The sequence below is a fragment of the Neoarius graeffei genome, chromosome 24 (genome assembly GCF_027579695.1).
Source record: "Neoarius graeffei isolate fNeoGra1 chromosome 24, fNeoGra1.pri, whole genome shotgun sequence".
NCBI lineage: Eukaryota > Metazoa > Chordata > Actinopteri > Siluriformes > Ariidae > Neoarius > Neoarius graeffei.
Window position 1 is genome coordinate 50,822,107 of NC_083592.1, and position 21,526 is coordinate 50,843,632.

Sequence of the window (21,526 nt, forward strand, 5' to 3'; positions counted from 1 at the left end):
TGGCTGATTCCACAATTCAGGTGTCATTTAGCCTTTGTAACTCCAACAGTGAATATAGGAAAACGTATTCAACCATTGAAAAAACATGTGTTAAGGGTTAACAGCTGCCTTTTGCTGTTAAATGAGTAACAGGGTTGACAGGGTATTTGTTTTTAAGCATAGAACTAGCAAATACACAAAATCTGGGTAAGAGTCCATGCTAATAGTATGAGGACATTAAGGACATTCTCAAGCCCTAATTTCTCTTTAGCCTGTCAAGTAATGTTTATATGTACAACAGTGTTAGGGGAACATGGCAAATGGGAACAGCTGAAGTTGGTTCTGCGATCATTACCACACAGTTCCCTTTAAAAAGCAAATGGTAAATCAATAACAGATTTATGGTTCATAAAATGGTGAATCAATAACAGATTTATGGTTATTCTGGGTCCCTGTGTTAATATAATAATTATAATTACTACAATTACTAAATCATCACAATGTTGTACATTGTGCTTTTAATTATAGCTCATAGGAAATAGAAAATGGAATTGTGTAATTTGAGATTCTTTGGCACGTCATTCACCTGTCCACTAATTCACAACAGAGTGTACACCTTCTTGGTGCATCCAGTTCTATGGTATTAAGTTGGACAATATACCGCTATGACTAGATTTACTGGTATTGAGATACACAGTATGTTCAAAGCTGCATCCAGTTTACCGTACCCTGTACTGTTTTGGGAGTTTTATCTAGCGTTTTGTCGCATGCCAGAGATTATCTTGTTAAAACCATAGTCCCCTATATTAATAATCCCATAATTCCTTATATTAAAGGTGCCCAAATTATGTACCCTAGCAAGTACAGAATACATGTAATTTGCTGTGCCTTTTGTAATGAATAGTGTGTACGGAAGAATATTGTCCAGTTTTGTTCACAGCACAAAAAATACACCCAAAAGGAACCAGGTTACTTTACAAATCATACACTGTATATGTAACCTATCGGATGTCGCTGAAACTAGCCAAAAATTATAGGTTTTGACCAAAATGTTTCTGCCAATAACATACTTTGTCATAATTACTTTAAGAAAATATATTAAATATAAGATATATTTAAATCTATCTTACCAAAACAACATGGAAATATTGATTCGATATTTAATATTTAGGTTTTTAGGTTACTTTCTAACATTGTCTTGGCCATCTTCCTACAAAGGTCATGTTAGCTAAGGACAAAGTTTAACAAACACAGTCTAAAACTTTGCAAACAAAGTCTGGGAAGCGAAGCTTTTCTAATGTCTCACAATCACATCATGGTTGTTGGATAGCTACATGCCATAGCAAAATGGACATAAATCTAATCTATTTTGTTTGTATTCAGATGCCCGATCTCATCTGTTTGTGATGCTCATGTGCCATCACGTCATCATCAAAACAAAGAAGAGCGTTTACACACTCCACACAGATTACAGTGGTTTGACATGTTTTAATTGAGTTTATAAAGAGACATCAGTGAACAGAAATGTAGACAACAGAAGTGTTGGAATTAATTAGTGATTATTTTCTCAACAATGCTAGTGTGAACAGAGATCTGTGGAATGAAGAGACAGTGTTGGTTCAAATGCTCTGGTTCAAATGACTTTTCTGTGACTTTTACCTCAGTTGATTTTACCTCAGAGTCTGCTTATGGACATGTCAGATAACCAAAATCAGGTTCAGGTTCAAATGACTTTTGTGTGACTTTTACCTCAGCTGATTTTACTTCAGTGTCTGGTTATGGATATGGCTAATAATAAAAGTGAGGCTCAAGTTCAAATGACTTTTGTGTGACTTTTATCTCAACTGATTTTACCTCAAAGTCTGCTTATAGAAATGGCTGATAATCAAAGCAAGGCTCAAGTTCGAATTATTTTTGCATGCCTTTTACTTCAACTGATTTTACCTTAGATTTTGATCATGAATATGTCTGATCATCAAAGTGAGGCTCAAGTTCAAATGACTTTTGTGTGATTTTTACCTCAGCTGATTTTACCTCAGAAACTGATTATGGATATGGCTGATAACCAAAGTGAGGCTCAGGTTCAAATACATTTTGTGTGACTATTACCTCAGCTGATTTTACCTCAGAGTTTGATTATGGATATGACTGATTATCAAAGTGAGGCTCAGGTTCAAATCCCTTTTGTGTGACTTTTATCTCAACTGATTTTACCTCAAAGTCTGCTTATGGGAATGGCTGATAATCAAAGCGAGGCTCAAGTTCAAATTACTTTTGCTTGACTTTTACCTCAGCTGATATTACCTCAGAGTCTGATTGTGGATATGTCTGATCATCAAAGTGAGGCTCAAGTTCAAATACATTTTGTGTGACTATTACCTCAGCTGAATTTACCTCAGAGTTTGATTATGGAAATGGCTGATTATCAAAGTGAGGCTCAGGTTCAAATCCTTTTTGTGTGACTTTTATCTCAACTGATTTTACCTCAAAGTCTGCTTATGGAAACGACTGATAATCAAAGCGAGGCTCAAGTTCAAATGACTTTTGCGTGACTTTTACCTCAGCTGATATTACCTCAGAGTCTGATTGTGGATATGTCTGATCATCAAAGTGAGGCTCAGGTTCAAATGCCTTTTGTGTGACTTTTACCTCAACTGATTTTACCTCAGAGTTTGATTATGGAAATGGCTGATAATCAAAGCGAGGCTCAAGTTCAAATTACTTTTGCATAACTTTTACCTCAGCTGATTTTACCTCAGAGTCTGATTGTGGATATGTCTGATCATCAAAGTGAGGCTCAAGTTCAAATACATTTTGTGTGACTATTACCTCAGCTGATTTTACCTCAGAGTTTGATTATGGAAATGGCTGATAATTAAAGCGAGGCTCAAGTTCAAATTACTTTTGCGTGACTTTTACCTCAGCTGATTTTACCTCAGAGTCTGATTGTGGATATGTCTGATCATCAAAGTGAGGCTCAGGTTCAAATGCCTTTTGTGTGACTTTTACCTCAGGTGATTTTACCTCAGAGACTGACTATGGATATGGCCGATAACCAAAGTGCCTAATTAAAAATGCATACTTTAACAAAATGTTTTACAGTCCAAATTACATCACATTACACGTTTTTCAGTGGAACTGCTATGAAATGCAATTATCTCCTTTTTCACTTTTCTTCCTAAATTACAAATGCTCGAACTTTGCTTGTGCTTGAGATACATTCACATGAGAAACAGATTTTAATTCAGGAAAGCATGTAGTTTTCAGAATTATATGGCGTCTTAAGAAACCTATGGGGAAAAAGGAAATTTCGACGTTGTTCAGGTTAGGAGTCTAATGTCTTCATGACAGGAAATAAAGAGGAGGAGGAGAGGATAAATGACGCTGTGTCTTTAAAAGCAAAGAGGGCGGGGTGTCATTTAACTGCTGCTTGAACTAAAGGGGGCGTGGTTTGGGTCCACCTCCTTTTTCAGTGCTGTGCAGTTCCTGAGTCTCAGCGTGGTTCCTGTAGGAGATTCAAACTGCTATCTAAAAGGAGATCCAGTATGGTTTCCGGGAATGCGGAGTTACACGGGCAGATCCATCTTTAAAGCTGATTTCTGTGGGTGTGGGACCTGAACACGTGGTGGGGTTTTTTCTCTTCTTCTCCTCCTCCTTCTTCTGAACCTTCCAGAGAAGAAGCGATGGACCTGCACATTGTAGATCACAGACTGAGAGTAACCAGCATCAGCAGAAGTGGGCTGCAGCTGTACACCCACCCACTCATCAAACTCCTCTTTCTGCGGAACAGATCCAGGTGAGTTTGTTCTCCTTGGTGCAGCCCTGAGTCTCACCTTCATGACTCCATTCCTGATGTTTCTCACTGTGGCCTCCTTCTTCTTTATTCTGTTGATATCCTACTTTTTTTTTTAAGTTCTTCTAGCTTAACTGTTCATGCACCAGTCACCAAAGCAAATTCCTTGTATGTCAGAAAGGACTTGGCAATAAACTTTTTGGTTCTGGTTCTGATTCTCTTTGACGTGCATTGTCTGTCTGTCTGTCTTCTTAGGAGCTTGCTTTTAAAACCTGGTAGCTCAGGGTCTAGACCCTTCAACCCTAGACTTTTATCGGATCCAAGCATGATGCCTGGGTTCTAAATGAAACCAAAATTAAAGCTTCTATATAAAGGTTTGGGTGTGTGTGTGTTTTACAGGAGGAACATTTGTGCCTTATATGCATTCCAGATTGGGTATTTTGGATGGGGTAGATGTTCCTTATGGATGAGACATTTTTTTGGAATCAGGGTTGTATAACATGCGAAATTTTGAAGTGTTGTGTAAAACACCGAATAAAAAACCAATGCGATAATTTGAAAATCATGGAAACGTTGACAGTAGTACAAAGACAACATATATCAAATGTTGAAACTGAGAAATCTTTTATTGTTTTTTGAAATTATATTTTGAATTTGACACCAGCAACATGTTTCAAAAAGTTGGGATGAGGGCATGTTTACCACTGTGCTGCATCACCTCTACTTCTAACAACACACTGTAAATGTTTGGGAACTGAGGAGACCAGTTGCTGTAGTTTTGAGAGAGAGATGTTGTCCCATTCTTGCCTGATGTATAGTTTTAGTTGCTCAACAGTTATGGGTCTCCTTTGTCATATTCTGCACTTCATAACACGCCAAATGTTTTAAAAGGGAGCTCGGTTTGGAGTGCAGGCAGGTCAGTTTAGCACCTGTACTCTTTTTTTAAATTACAGAGCCATGCAGTTGTAATATGTACAGAATGACTACCTTTTCAGGAAAAGGAGATCATCTGGATGGCACCATATTGTTCCAAAATCTGTACTAGTGCATCTCAAAAAATTAGAATATCATGAAAAAGGTGTTTTTTTGTTTGTTTGTTTGTTTGTTTGTTTTTTCATAATTTAATTCAAAAAGGTAAACTTTCATATATTCTATATTCATTACATGTAAAGTGAAATATTTAAAGCCTTTGTCTTAATTTTGATTATGGCTTGTAGCTCATGAAAATCAGAAATCCAGTATCTCAAATTATTAGAATATTCCCTAAGATCAATTAAAAAAAAAAAGGATTTACAATACAGAAATGTCCAACTTCTGAAAAGTATATTCATTTATACACTCATACTTGGTAGGGGCTCCTTTACCATGAATTACTGTATCAATGTGGTGTGGCATGGAGGTGATCAGTCTGTGGCACTGCTGAGGTGTTATTGAAGCCCAGGTTGCTTTGATAGCGGCCTTTAGCATATGTGTTTTTGGGTCGGGTGTTTCTCATCTTCCTCTTGACAATACCCCATAGATTCTCTATGGGGTTCAGTTCAGGCAAGTTGGCTGGCCAATCAAACACAGTAATATCATGGTCAGCAAACCATTTGGTAGTAGTTTTGGCACTGTGGGTAGGTGCTAAGTCCTGCTGGAAAAGGAAATCAGCATCTCCAAAAAGCTTGTCAGCAGACGGAAGCATGAAGTGCTCTAAAATCTCCTGGTAGATGGTTGTGTTGACTTTGGACTTGATAAAATATAGTGGACCAACACCAGCAGATGACATGGCACCTCAAATCATCACAGACTGTGGAAACTTCACACTGGGCTTCAAACACCTTTGATTCTGTGCCTCTCCACTCTTCCTCCAGACTCTACAACCGTGATTTCCAAATTAAATGCAAAATGTACTTTCATCTGAAAAGAGGACTTTGGACCACTGAGCAACAGTCCATTTCTTTCTCTCCTTAGCCCAGATAAGACACTTCTGACTCTGGCTCAGGAGTAGCTTGATATTAGGAATGCAAAAGTTGTATCCCCTTTCTTGAAAATGTCTGTTCGTGATGGGTCTTGATACACTGACACCAGCCTCAGTCCACTCCTTGTGAAGCTCTCCCAAGTTCTTGAATCAACTTTTCTTGACAATCCTCTCAAGACTGCAGCCATCCCTGTTGCTTGCGCACCTTTTCCAGCCACCCTTTTCAGCAGTGACTTTTTGTGGCTTACCCTCCTTGTGGAGGGCATCAGTGATCTTCTGGACAACAGTCAAGTCAACAGTCTTCCCCATGATTGTGGTTGTATGTACTGAACTAGACCGAGAGATACACTGTGTTCATACGGTTTTACTCAAAATGAAATATTCTCATATTTTGAGATGGGTTTTTTTGTTTTTGTATTGTATGCCATACTGATTAAAATAGAAAAATGCTTGAAGCATTTTAGTTTGTGTAATGAGTTTATTTTTATATATATTTCACTTTCTTAAATAACTGATGGGAATTATTGAACTTTTTCACAATAATCTAATTTTTTTGAGATGCACTAGTATACATCATTCAGCATTAAAGGTCTCTTCCCAGATATGCAAGCTACCCATGCCATATGCACTAATGCACCCCCGAATACCATTACACATGCTGGCTTTGAACTGTGTGCACTGATGACAAGCTGGATAGTCTTCTCTCCTCTTTAGCCTGGAGGATGTGGTGTCCATGACTTCTGCAAAGAATTTCACATTGCAATTCATCAGACCACAGGACAGTTTTCCACTTTGCCTCTGTCCATCATAAAAGAGCTCAGGTTCAGAGAAGGTGGCAGTGTTTCTGGATATTGTTAATATCTGGGATGGTTTTGCAGTACAGATTGGACATTTGTTACAGAGGGAACATGGGTATTACAGATTGGATTTGTTTGTGCATTTTAAGACTAGACGTGCTTAACCTTATAGATGGGACCTTTTTTTTGGGGGGGGGTGTCCCTGGAAATTTGGAATATTAGGTAATCAGTTGCACTTTTTGGTGGTATGGATGGCACACTTGCATTCTGAAACAATTCTGCATGGACTGTAGAAGTTGCACAGTCTGGACAAATTAATGTAGCAATGGAGATGTTGTAAACATGCTTACTTGACTGTTAGTGGTGACACTAGTATCAAGCAAGAGGTTTTTGTTTGCAGACTCAAACTACTTCCTGGACCTACTTTGTCAAGTCAACTTTGTCATATGCTATACATGCTCGACATACAGCACAGATGAAATTTCAGTCCTTTTTGACCCACGGTGCAAACAGGCAATGCAATAAATAAAAACAGAATAATTGAAATAAAACAATATAAACAGTATGTATAAACACTCTAGATAAGAAATGGACATATTAGTTTTGTGTACACACACACACAAATAGTCAAGGGCACTTGAGGTATAGCAGGTAAACATGAAATAAGCAGTGTAAACAAACCAATAGCTGTTAAGGTGAGGTAGTGTGGAATAGTGCAAATGAGCAAAGTAAAGTGAAATGTGCAATCCCTAAGTTCAGTGTGCAAATGAATGTTGAGTGTGTGTGTTGGGGGGGACATGATGTCAGATGCTGAAGGGGGAGCAGGGGGGTGTACGGGCAGAATCTGTGGGAGGAGGGGCAGAACAGGGAGGGAGTTGAGCCTCCTGACCACCTGGTGAAAGAAACTGTTCTTGAGCCTGCTGGTTTTGGCCTGGAGACTCCACAGTCTCCTCCCCAACGGCAGCAGACTGAAGAGGCTGTGAGATGGGTGGGTGGGGTCACCTGCAATCCTGATGGCTTTGCGGGTGAGGTGGGAGTTATAGATATCCATAAGAGAAGGGAGAGAGACACCAATGATCCTCTCAGCTGCTCTCACAATGTGCTGCAGAGTCTTGCAGCAGGACATGGTGCAGGCGCTGTACTACATGGTGATGCAGCTGGTCAGGATGTTCTCGATGGTGCCTCTGTAGAAAGTGTGCATGATGGGAGCCGGGGCTCTTGCTCTCCTCAGTTTGCGGAGGAAGTACAGACGCTGTTGGGCTTTTTTTAGCCAGTGATGTGGTGTTTTTGCTCCAGGACAGGTCTTCAGAGGTGTGCACACTCAAACTTGGTGCTGCTCACCCTCTCCACTGCAGCACTGTTGATTTAGTTAATGGAGCATGCTGGGTGTGTGCGCTCCTGAAGTCCAGAACAATCTCCTTCGTCTTCTCCACGTTCAGGCGGAGATTGTTGTCCTTGCACCACATGGCCAAGTGGCTCACCTCACTCCTGTAGATTGTCTCATTGCCATTGTTGATGAGACCCACCACAGTCATGTTGTCTGCAGACTTAATGAAGAGGATGGAGCTGGATGTTGTTGTGCAGTCGTGGGTCAGCAAAGTGAAGAGGAGGGGGCTCAGCACACATCCCTGGGGGGCCCCTGTGTTCAATGTGATGGTGCTGGAGGAGTTGCTGCTGACCTGTACAGCCTGTGGTCTCCCCGTCAGGAAATCCAGCAGCCAGTTGCATAGGGAGGTGTTGAGTCCCAGCTGGTCTAGTTTATGAATGAGCTGCTGAGGAATGATTGTGTTGAATGCTGAGCTAAAGTCTATGAACAGCATTCTGATGTATGAGTCTTTTGTCTCCAGGTGGGTGAGGGCTGAGTGGAGGGCAGTGGAGATGGCGTCATCGGCCGACCGGTTGGACTGATATGCAAACTGGAAAGGGTCCAGGGCTGGGGGGAGATTTGGGTTGGATTCTTCGATTTGCTCCAAGTATTAACAGCAATATGTAGAAATCCAAAGATCATATTTGAGTATTCACCTGTGACTGATCTAGTGTTAAGGTAAGATGTGCAGAACTGGACAAGTGTTCTTTTGGGTTCCTCAGACAACTTGGTGAATGCTTGAAAAACAAAGGTATGTGCAAAAAAAATGTACAATATGGAAGTGGGTTGGTTTTTTTTTTGTTTTTTCTTTCCCTGACACTGATGCGGAGTATAGCACTTCATCTCATGTCTACCTGAGCATGTCCTGGCATCTGTTAGGATGTCCTGTTGCATAACACCAGCACAACATTGTGACCGTACTGCTCAGAAGCTGGATGACTCTGTAGCTGAGAAGTTGAGTAGTGAATGGTTGAAGTAAGCAGAGCAAATTGAAAGGGTGCAGAATAAACAAGGTTATATAAAAGCCTGTTTTGAAGAAACTTGGGTGGTGGAGCACCGTCTTCAGGCGAAGGCGGAGTTTTGTTTTCTTTAACGTTGCAGTCCCCGTGGGCGTGTGGATGTGTGATGTGCTTGATTTTTGCTGGTCCCTCAGATGACACATAACATTACTCAACGTTGATTCCCAGCACAGCATGTTTTGCGTTACGTTTTAGACGTGCAAGTCCAAACTACCGGATGTTAAATCATAGGGAGTAGGAGGCGGTCTCGCTCGGTATTCACTAATTATTTGCTGCTTTTTCTCTGTGTACGTGTGCGTGCACACTGTCACATTAGGTTTCTCACAGAGCTGTCTAAATACAGGGTTGGTGTTTTTAGCACCCCTTTTATGGCCTGAAAAAAACACCCTGTCAGTGTTGTCAAAGAAACCAAATTGGGAAGTTTTAGCATTCTGAATCTAACAATTAAACTTGCGCAATGTGTTTATTTGGCAAGAGATGTTTAGCTTCAGGGTGAGCAGTTTGCATGTCTTGTGATTGATGATTAAGCTCTTCAAGGAAACTCCTGAAGTAGGGTATGTTTTCATATTAAAGAGAGCTAGTACAGCAGTTGGGGATGTGACGCAAGTGTCACTTTCAGCAAAATCTGTGCCTTTTTTTTTTTTTGCATTACAAATGAGACATTTTTGTGTTAGATGACAAATTGAGTTACTTTTGGGATTTCCCCCCATCACAGGCAGTGTTGTAGTTGTCACAAGTCCCCAGTGTTCAAGTCCAAGTCATTAAAAAAAAATTAAGAGTTGAGTCTGAACAAGATTCCAACCGCACCATTTGACAATGGCGCTAAAACAGCCACCAACATTAGTTTGTTCCTGAACATGACGTATGAACAGGTGAATGTGCTTCTCTTTAACGGAGTGTGTGAAATATTCTGTTCTGCCAGAGATGGTTGGGAGACGGATGTAAGTGCAGAAGGTGTTTTTATTAATACAAGTGGAGACAGGTAAACAATCCAGAACGGCAGGCAAAATCGTAAAACTCTGAAACTGGCAACAGTTCGAGCAAGACTGATGCCCCTTTTCCACCAAAGCAGTTCCAGGGCTGGTTCGGGGCCAGTGCTTAGTTTGGAACCGAGTTTTCTGTTTCCACTGACAAAGAACTGGCTCTGGGGCCAGAAAAACCGGTTCCAGGCTAGCACCAACTCTCTGCTGGGCCAGAGGAAAGAACCGCTTACGTCAGCGGGGTGGGCGGAGTTGTTAAGACCAACAACAATAAGACCGTGAAAGATCACCATTTTTAAGCGACAAGAAGCAGCAGCTGTACAAACGCGAAGTCAGCCATTATTATTGTTGCTGCTGCTTCTTCGGTGTTTTTGCTTCGATATTCGTGCCAAGGTTTATGCAAATGTAGCGACATAACTGACGTATACAGCGACGTAATGGCATCTTCCCTTGGCACTGCGAGCTATGGAAAAGCAAACTGGTTCTCAGCTGGCTCGCAAGTTGAATGAGTTGTGAACCAGCACTGGCCCCGAACCAGCCCTGGAACTGATTTGGTGGAAAAGGGGTAACAAACAGGCTATCGTAGACTCGGCAGAATCAAAGACGAAAAACAGGAAATCGGGGCTCAAGGAACCAAACAAGGAAATAAGGCTTGGTAATGTGTCAGCAATGCAACTCAATACTTCGCAAAGTGTGTTTTCACAGGCTTTTTTTTTTTTGAGGATGGGCAAGCTGATTGTGCCTTAATCCTGTGCAGGTGTGAGTCATTTACAGCGTGCGCACAAGAGTCCGCTTGGCACTCGCGCTGTCCGGAGCGCGCCCGATAGTCTATCTGATGCACGTGTCAAGGCGTACAGGTATGACACTTGCGTGAAATTGGTACAAAAATTAATGTAGATATAAATACCTTCTGCCAAATTATGGCACGTTAGAAAAAAATCTGAGTCCTCATCTCCAGTTTACGAGTCCGAACGCAGTTAATGCACGACTCAGAGTCAAGTCACGGGTCCTTAAAATTAGGGCACGAGATGGACTCGAGTGGTCACAGGTGACGCGCTTGGGATAAATTTAATTTTATTAGGGATTACTTTAGATCCTATATTTTAAAGTCTAATTTTCTGTGAAGCTGCTGTTAAAAGTGCTATACAAATAAACTTGATGTTTGTCCATCATGGGTGGGGTGTGTTTGCATTATGGTTGAGACTGTTTTTTAGCTTTACACTTTCCCAGCGGTCTGGGTTTTTTTTTATTTTTATTTTTTTTTATTTTAAAAAAAGTGGGACTTTTTTGCAGAACAGAAGGCACTTCTTGGTGATGCAGTGCGTGTTCATGGCGTATCTCCAGACCCAGTCTTGAGTGTCGGTTTCCCCAGGCCTAGGCCCACCATGACTGATGGATGATGTTCTCAGTATCAGGGCTGTGAAAAATCCGCGGAATTCCGCGAATTTGGCCGCCAAAAATATAATTTTAGTGAATTATCTAATTTTGCAATAAAAAATTGGGGGGGGTAGGGGTTGTCTACCGACCGCTAGTAGTCTCGTACAGTGAGTGTCACCAAGCCGGCGAGTCTGGGAAAGAGCCTACCGCAAATTGTTCTTTCTGTAACGACATCGTAATTTTTTTGGTTTTTTTTTTTTTCTTTTGCGACAGTGACAGACCAGTTTACGGCATTTGTGCCATGCTTACAAACCACGGCGCGAATCTTGTGTTCTTTTCGTGCTCTTTAAACACGCTTTCGATATCAACGGTTTTGAAAAGGAGAATTTCGTGGTATGTCCGCATCACGGAGGGACATCGTTCAGAGGGAGGACGGTGAGACCGATGTCAAAAACATTGACAAGGAAAACGGCATCAAAAATCCATGGAATTGGCGATGGCTGGAGTTTAAAGCCGGTAGTGAATATCTCCATGAGCACATACGGAAGATAAAAGAACTGGGGAAAGCTTACTGCATCTTGTGCCATCAGGATGTGAAGTACGGTTCTGGTGGAAGAACACGTTTGGTTGACCATGTTAAAGGAAAAAAAACATGCGGAATTGATGAAATTGAAGCTGTTGAACTATAGATTACCAGGTAGACCATCTTGTTCACATTTTATTATGTAGTTTTAACTTGTTATTGTTCATAATGTTCATTGTTGTAATGAAAGAGAGACCAAAAGAGCAAGGAAAAGCCATATAGAAAGTCAGAAAGAAAAGAGTAGGCTTTCTAAGCTGAAGAAACTGCTAACAAAGAAAAGGAAATAAATATAAATATTGACTTGTAAATAGGGGCGGCACAGTGGTTAGCGCTGTCGCCTCACAGCAAGAAGGTCTGGGTTCGAGCCCCGTGGCCGGCGAGGGCCTTTCTGTGCGGAGTTTGCATGTTCTCCCCGTGTCCGCGTGGGTTTCCTCCAGGTGCTCCGGTTTCCCCCACAGTCCAAAGACATGCAGGTTAGGTTAACTGGTGACTCTAAATTGAGCGTAGGTGTGAGTGTGAATGGGTGTCTATGTGTCAGCCCTGTGATGACCTGGTGACTTGTCCAGGGTGTACCCTGCCTTTCGCCCGTAGTCAGCTGGGATAGGCTCCAGCTTGCCTGCGACCCTGTAGAACAGGATAAAGCGGCTAGAGATAATGAGATGAGATGAGACTTGTAAATAGTTGTATATAGTTTTTGACTAGAATCTGTCTAACATGAACAAGAAAGACATTTTGGTATTGAATCAGTTCAAAAACAAGAACATTAGTGACTATTATTTAATAGTCAGTCTAGAATTTCCTCCCTGGAAAAGACATTATGGGACCCAATGAATTGATACGAATCGATACAAGAATATAAGTGAATTTACAATATGAGGTATGTTATTGATATATTTTCATTCTTCAAGTGAACCCTTATCAGTTAAAAGGTAAGTCAGTTCATATTGTATTATTTCAACCTAATAATAACAGTTCAAATTAAATGGCATGGTTGAAAATATTTGCTTTCAGGAGATGCTTCAAATGTATCAATATACACAAAACCTGTTCAGCTTCTGGGGCCCTGCGGCCCCCAGGCCCACAGCTCCTGGGGAGCTGCGCCCCCCAGACCCCCTGCTAAAATTTTCCTCGGATTTTGTCATTTCTATTTCACAGTCCTGCATTGTGGACTTGTTGCTCTTGTTAACATCAGGTGTGGCCATGTTTCTGTGCTCACCTTGAGGATCCATGTTCTGAGCGTTGTTGCCTGGTGACATTGTGCAGGCGGAGTGGGCCGGACCTGTGTGCATCTTTCAATTGGACTGTGCTGTAACTGGAGTTACACTACCGTTCAAAAGTTTGGGGTCACCCAGACAATTTTGTGCTTTCCACGAAAAGTCACACTTATTTACCACCATAAGTTGTAAAATGAATAGAAAATATAGTCAAGACATTTTTCTGGCCATTTTGAGCATTTAATCGACCCCACAAATGTGATGCTCCAGAAACTCAATCTGCTCAAAGGAAGGTCAGTTTTATAGCTTCTCTAAAGAGCTCAACTGTTTTCAGCTGTGCTAACATGATTGTACAAGGGTTTTCTAATCATCCATTAGCCTTCTGAGGCAATGAGCAAACACAGTCAGTGCGTTTACATACACATAGAGAGAATCGAATTTCTGCCATTGCTCGACTGAAATCGAAGTTCAAAATGCCATGTATACACCTTAATTCGGCTGAAATCGAACCGAACTTGATTTCTCGGAATCGAGCTACATGACCTAGATTATGCGATTGTAGCCGACCTACTTGGTGCATGTAAACCTTATTGAGCTACGTAGTCGAGCTACTTACTTCAGCACTGCCCCTTCCGGGAGTGACGAGACCACAAGCGGGAAACACAACAGCCTCGGTCGGCATGACAACGAATCATGACAATGGCATGAATCTTTTCTTTTTGTGGCATTGTTTGCACTGTTAAAATTTAGCTCACTTACTGTATCACCAAATACAGCTGTTGCATAGCTGTGAATTGTGTACATACACACAAATACAATGACGTGTGTGTGTGTGTGTGTGTGTGTGTGTGTGTGTGTGTGTGTGTGTGTGTGTGTGTGTCCAACATCTGAAGAATGTCAATAAAAACAAAACAATTGAACTTTTTTGTGTGTTTATTAAGACATAAGTGAAATTGTAAGCAAAAAAAAATATCTTTTGTAAGCAAAAAATGGACTTTAGAAAAATATACAATTGTGCAAAATAAGTTGTCTTACAAAACAGTGGTCTGCGCAGGACAGTTTGTAGCCATACAGTCTGTTAGAGCAAGCCTAACAGCTTGAGCACGGAACTTGTGAACACGGAACTAACTTTGTTTATACTCTTGAATAGCTCTTCATGACGACAACCGGAAGTGTACCAACATGATGGGGCGTGTAGCTCCACCTGTGGCTCGGGTGCACAATGTACCTCACACAATAGCTCTATTTCCTTGTGTGCATGTAGGATTGGATTTCTCTGGCACCCCTGCTGGGACCCTTAGCTCGATTACCGACAGCAGCTCGATTTGGATGTGCATGTAAGCGTACTGATTGTACCATTAGAACACTGGAGTGATAGTTGCTGGAAATGGGCCTCTATACACCTATGGAGATATTGCACCAAAAACCAGACATTTGCAGCTAGAATAGTCATTTACCACATTAGCAATGTATAGAGTGGATTTCTGATTAGTTTAAAGTGGTCTTCATTGAAAAGAACAGTGCTTTTCTTTCAAAAATAAGGACACTTCAAAGTGACCCCAAACTTTTGAACAGCAGTGTAGATCCTGACCACTTCTGGAGCACTTTTTTTTTTTTTTTTTGTAGTAACTGTAAAGCAACTTTAGGTGTGAGAAAGGTGCAATATAAATGAAACTTATTACGTCACATTACAGATGAGACATTTTGTATTACAGGTGTATCAGGCCTCGTTTTTGGGACTGGTTTAACCTTATGTTGGAACTTTGTGTAATGACTGGCACGATTTTTGTTTTGAAGACTAGAAATACACTAGTGACTGCAGCTATTTTGCACTGGGTTCTCCAGCTTGCTCACTATGACCGCTACTCACAACTTTCTCTGTTGTAAGTTTTGATATCTGCCTGGAATTGTTTATCACATAGATGTTTGCTTAATTGTCGTTGAGGCCTTCATTACTTCTGGATGCATGTTGCAGATAGCTTTAGAAAAGCAGATCTAGGACCTTTAACAACCTCAAGAAACTTTTCTGTGTGATGTTGGGTTGTGTTTTTCCTCTTAAACATGTGGCGCAGGTGTGCATTGCTACCGGTGTGAGATGAATTGATAAGAGTTGGAGTTCAGATCAAGTCATGAGGAGGAAAACAAGCAGCCTGTCATGACCTTTTTTGTGCTTTCTCCTCATCTTCATGCATTAAAGGATGTTTTCTTGCAGCTCTGATTGTGCGAAGGGTTTAAAGCACTCGCAGGAAGTGTAGCGCGAGGGGCTCTCAGGGGTGAACAGGAAGTGTGAGGGTAGCTGACACAATGCTGTCGCTGTGAGTTAGCTCTGCGGGTGGAGCTGCACTCTTTCCCCTTTCGCTTGAACATCGGCTCTGTTGGAATCGCTTCTGCCGAGCCGCGCTCAAAAACAGGATTCGGCCGCTCGGTGGGGCGCAGCTTCACAGGAGGCTTGAGGATGGATGGATTAATGGTGCAGAAGAGAAATCTTTGCGTTTGCATCTTTTCCTGTGTCTAAATATTTAGTGTGCTGAAATGGTTGGAGTTTTATGAACAAAATCTTTGTTCATATTCCATCATATTAATTTTTTTTTTAAATAAGACTGATCTTTAAATTGTCAATTATGATTGATCAAGTCATTACGTGCTACTATTATGTAATTGTTTCCTTATAAATATACAGTATGTAGTGAGTAAACACATTTGTCTATAATATGCTTCCTAATAGTAAATTTACATAACTCCTGTTTTTTAAGACTATTTGTTATTGTGGCATTTATCTCTCCCCCTTTCATAGTATAGCCACATGCTAATATTGGTGTTGTAGATGACGTTTAGTGCATTAGTACAAAATCCAACGTTATTCAATTTTTTATAAAACTTTTGCTTAATGGTTGTTTAATGCTGTTGATGAAAACCAGCACGAAATATGTTCGACTTTCCCCCATCACATAAACGAGATGTTAACAAAATAACTCACCCTTCAGAAAAAATGATGAATGAACACTAAACTCATTAATTTTTAGTTTTGAGTATAATTGTGGGCGGCACGGTGGTGTAGTGGTTAGCGCTGTCGCCTCACAGCAAGAAGGTCCGGGTTCGAGCCCCGTGGCCAGCGAGGGCCTTTCTGTGTGGAGTTTGCATGTTCTCCCCGTGTCCGCATGGGTTTCCTCCGGGTGCTCCGGTTTCCCCCACAGTCCAAAGACATGCAGGTTAGGTTAACTGGTGACTCTAAATTGACCGTAGGTGTGAATGTGAGTGTGAATGGTTGTCTGTGTCTATGTGTCAGCCCTGTGATGACCTGGCGACTTGTCCAGGGTGTACCCCGCCTTTCGCCCGTAGTCAGCTGGGATAGGCTCCAGCTTGCCTGCGACCCTGTAGAAGGATAAAGCGGCTAGAGATAATGAGATGAAGATTTGCAAATCATGGAAACCCTATATTTCACTGAAAATGGCACAAAGACAACATATCAAATGTTGAAACGGAGAAATGTTAGTTTTTTGAAAAATATATGCTCATTTTTGAATTTGATGTCAGGAGCACGTTTCAGAAAAGTTGGGACGGGGCAACAAAAGACTGGAAAAGTTGCATAATGCTAAAAATAAATAAATAATCTGGTTAATTGTCAACAGGTCAGTAAGATGGTTGGGTATAAAAAGAGCATTCCAGGGAGGCGGAGTCTCTCAGAAGTAAAGATGGGGAGGGGTTCACCGTTCTGTGAAAGACTGCATGGGCAAACAGTGCAACAATTTAAGAATAACGTTCCTCAATATAAAACGGCAAAGAATTTGGGGATCTCATCATCTATGGTACATAATATCATTTAAAACGGTTCAGAGAATCTGGAGAAATCTCTGTATGCAAGAGACGAGGCTGAAAACTGACACTGGATGCCTGTGATCTTCAGGCCCTCAGGAGACACTGCATTAAAAGCAGACACGTGTCTATAGTGGAAATCACTGTATGGGCTCAGGAACACTTCAGAAAACCATAGTCTGTGAAAACGGTTCATTACTGCATCCACAAATGCAAGTTAAAACCAGATATAAACAGTATCCAGAAACACCTTCTCTGAGCCTGAGCTCTTTTACGATTGACTGAAGTGAAGTGGAAAATTGTCCCGAGGTCTGACGAATCAAAATTAAAAATTCTTTTTAGAAGTCATGGACACCACGTCCTCCAGGCTAAAGAGGAGAGGGACCATCCGGTTTATCAGTACACAGTTCAAAAGCCAGCATCTGTGATGGTCTGAGGATGCATGAGTGCACATGACATGGGTAGCTTGTACATCTGGGAAGGTATCATTGATGCTGAATGATCTGTACATGTTTCAGAGCAATATGCTGCCATCTAGACAAAATTGTTTTCAGGGAAGGCCTTCCTCCTTTTAGCGAGACAATGCCAAACTGCTTTCTGCACATTAAAACTGCATGATTCTGTAGTAAGAGAGCCTGGGTGCTAAACTGGCCTGCCTGCAGTCCAGACCTGTCTCCTATTTAAAACATTTGGTGCATTATGAAGCACAGAATACGACAAAGGAGACCCTGAACTGTTGAGCAACCGAAATTGTATATCAGGCAAGAATGGGACAACATTTTCTCTTTCAAAACTACAGCAATTGGTCTCATCAGTTCCCAAACATTTATGGAATGTTGTTAAAAGTAGAGGTGATGCAACACAGTGGTAAACCTGCCCCTGTCACAACTTGTTTTTTGAAATTTGTTGTTGACATCAAGTTCATAATGAGCATGCGTTTTTCAACAAACAGTTTCTCAGTTTCAATGTTTGATATGTTGTCTTTGTACTATTTTCAATGAAATATGGGGTTTCTTTGATTTTTGCAAATTATCGCATTGTTTTTATTTACAGTTTCCAAAGCGTCCCAACCTTTTTTGGAATTGGGGTTGTAAATGGTGGATATGCTGAAGGATCTAAAATCTAGTTCCAGATGTTTTTCCATAGTTTGGATGTCTTCAGTATTGCTCCACAATACAGAACAACCTATGAATGACTAGGGGTGTGTAAACTTTTTTTTTTTTTTTTTTTTTTTGCTGGGTACTGTATTTGTTCAGTGTTGACAAACTGGTTAGACTAGAATTGTGTAATAATTGATTGAAAGATTGGTGGTTTTTTTTTTTTTTTTTAAATTACCAAATTGGTAGTCAGTAAAAACTGAATTAATGTGTGATTTAATTGTCAGCTAAAATGTAATAATGTGACGGGTTCGAAACGTGTCTCGTGTCCTTGTTACTCCCAGATAGAAGTAAAAGTTAAAAATGTAGGTTTCTAGCAGATGTTTCCCTTATCCCTTTTTTTCCTTTTTATTTTGTGAACTCTTAATTTTCAATGTTTACATATTAAAGCCTTGTTTTTATGCTCTTTATTTTTAGTAAGACCGCAGTAAATGTAGGCTTTTTGTTTTTCTTTCATCCCCATTTCAAGTCACTTTATACTGACTGAGCAATATCATGGAAACTAGCATGTTTTGCCAAGTTTGTCGCCGAACCCCCTCCTCCCTCCTTGTACACATGGTTCAGCCCAAATGGTTCTGAGACAATGGATCTGAATAAATTAAACCATGTTTTGCTCACGTTCACTGCCTTCCCTTGAAGGATTTGGGTCAAGGCCGGAGATGATGTAATGCATGCGAGCGAGCACTCGCGCGTGCACACACTGTCTTGTACTTCTATCATTGTGGGGACTCCTTGACACAGTGTGTTCCCGAGCCCCTAACCTGAACCCTAAAACTAAGTCTTAGCCATAAAAAAAAAAGTGTGTGTGTGTGTGTTATATACACACTTGTACTTCTGTCATTATGGGGACTTGTTGACATAATGCGTTCCTGAGCCCCTGACCATGACAACTAATTCCCTAACCTGAACCCTAAAACGAAGTCTTAACCCCTCAAAAAGCCCTTTGAAGAAGTGAGGACCAGCCAAAATGTCCTCAATATGTAGCGGGTACAAGTGCGTACACACACAGGCGGTGTCCGTGTTGTTCCTATGTGTTAATCAGATGACGCTGTGTGCTTTTCAGATGAGTTCTGGCCTATTCTCCAACAGAACAACCATTGGGTGCATCTTCGTCTCCAAAGATGGCTTGTGAATTCGGATTAGCGTAGCTCCATGTGTCTGGCTCGGATCCCTAACTGTTGCGCTGAGGGGAAAACTCCTCGCAGCAATCTGTTATTGTTTTTGTTTCGCTACATCATGTCTGATCGGACTCTTCTAATCTCTCGCTCTCTTTCTCACAGATGCAAGTTCTTCAGTCTGACAGAAACGCCAGAAAATTACACGGTCGTTCTTGATGAGGAAGGATTTAAAGGTAACGCATGTGCACAGATTTAAACTTTTGCAAACCCTTTTTATTTATTTTTTTTCGTGCTGTAGGACTGGCAGCTACTTCTGTTCCACCTAAATTATGCTTTCCAAACTGCAAAAATGTGATTAATTTTATAGGAAAACCAGATAAATACACTGAGGCTGAAGATTTGCCTGCTAGCATGTAACTCATGTCTTTTACAAGCAATGTGAAGGTGGAATGACGGTAAAAACATCATAAATGTCTTGGTAACGTCGACATTTACCTCCGATATGGTGGTAGATTTACTCTGAAAAGAATCGATTACACTTGGCATCAAAACTCCCCCCCCCCCCCCCCCCCCCCACACACACAACTTTTAAAGTGGCTAATACCACGACAATGGGCCATGAACTTGACTGCAGTATTATTAGCCTAATGTTAGCTAACTTTGTGTGTTTTTAAATAAAATGTTATTACAAAATTTAATTAGGCCACACCAATTTAATTAGTTGGTTCTCGGGTTTTTTCAGGAAAAATATGAAGCGAGCGAAATAAAAATAAAATTAAAAAAATGCTGATGGTAAAATTAGCGGTGGAAATGGAGGGCTTTCATAATAGAGAAACAAAACAGACAATACATTATTGTTACACGTTTCATATGGCTCTTTTAATAGCTTATCTTATTTCCACCCGTATGCATTAACGATAATTGAAAATAAGTCTGAAACAAGTCTTCATTTTTTCCTTTTGTGTAAAGCCTAGGTCACAACCGGACGTACGATTCTTTTTTTTTTTTTTTTTGGTTCGTGGAGAAAGACGCACATTGGCCATAAGTTTTTGTCTTGCAACCTGAAAAAAAAACCGTAAGCGCCTGTAGTTTGTTTGACATGACAAAGAACCTCTGCGGCCGGTCTACGGCTCGAAAATCAGCACGTCACACGCATGCCCTCCTTGCGTTTTTTGCACGTAGACCGGCTGTAGGAGCATGTACAGCCGGTTGTGACCGAGGCTTAAACAAGCCCCCAAGGGGAACTCAAACAACTGTGCCTGGCAAGTCAGAATGCCATCTCTTGGCAGAATTTTTCACCCTGAAAGATATATGGATGTTGTATTCACAGCATTTATGTGAAGACTAACTTTCACCACACACTTCACCAGGCCTACATTCAAACTCATTTTTCTGTCACGAAAACAGTTTATCACAGCAACGGGTGACCTAATAGCATTAGAACGACAAGATCGCGCTGTTTCACCAGATATGCGGACGGTAGCCTATGTGACTAAAACTCCGCGATCAATTTAACCGAGATGAATATTCATCAATGTGCAGTTAAGTGAATCAGGCTAGAGTAAGAGCAGATTTTTTTTTTTTTGCATGAGAAACAGGAGGTGTGTTGCGTGAGGGCATGAGAGGGCAGTCATACGCGTGTGTCTCACGCTCACTACATAACAGTCGGCAGCCCTGCTCAAGAGGGATGCTACCCAGGAAAAATGAACAAGGGAATAAACCCAGTAGGCCTACAGTAAATTTGTCATGTATTGTCCTTGTCAGCAGGGTGAGCTCTGGCTGCATGTCTTTTATCAGGCAAACCAGTAAACAGAGAGGCTAAATAAACGATTGAATTACAGGCAATTGAACATCTACAATGCACAGAAAAAAAAGATTTGACCAAGAGTAGGCTACTTCTGATGGCTAAATACTTCGAATGATTTTTTTTTTGTTTGCCCCTCACATCAATCAATGAAGTATATAAATTAGTGCTGTCAAGCGATTAAAATATTTAATCACGATTAATGTCGTGACAGTCATAGTTAACTCGCGATTAATCGCAATTTAATCGCACATTTTTGTCACATAAAAAAAAACATTGTAATTCTCTTAGCATAAAGTGAATGGGCTTGCTTTGTACCAATGTTTTTTTTATTGCAAAGCATAACACGTCTTGACACAGCTACTGCAAAGTGAAACCTAAGCCGAGCACCGGCGCGGGGCTAGCAAGAGAACCGTGAGTGAAATGATGTACTGTTTGAGTTGGTCTCTAATCAGAGAGACAGGTTACACAGTGACGGTAGGCTTGACATGCTTGATTATAATATAAAGTACACTATTATATTAAGTTTAAGTTGTTCATTGATAAATATTGCATTGACTCTGATC

At 40.9% G+C, this 21,526-nt stretch overlaps 1 protein-coding gene across 1 annotated transcript in view; it reads left to right on the forward strand.

Moving 5' to 3' along the window:
- The first annotated feature begins 3,440 nt into the window (after nucleotides 1-3,440).
- castor1 (cytosolic arginine sensor for mTORC1 subunit 1) overlaps nucleotides 3,441-21,526 on the forward strand; it is a 49,751-nt gene continuing 31,665 nt past the window's right edge. The window contains exons 1-2 of the mRNA XM_060907443.1: nucleotides 3,441-3,775; nucleotides 19,319-19,389. Of these exons, the coding sequence (XP_060763426.1) occupies nucleotides 3,663-3,775; nucleotides 19,319-19,389 (184 nt within the window). The 5' untranslated portion in view covers nucleotides 3,441-3,662. The remainder of the gene's footprint in view (nucleotides 3,776-19,318; nucleotides 19,390-21,526) is intronic.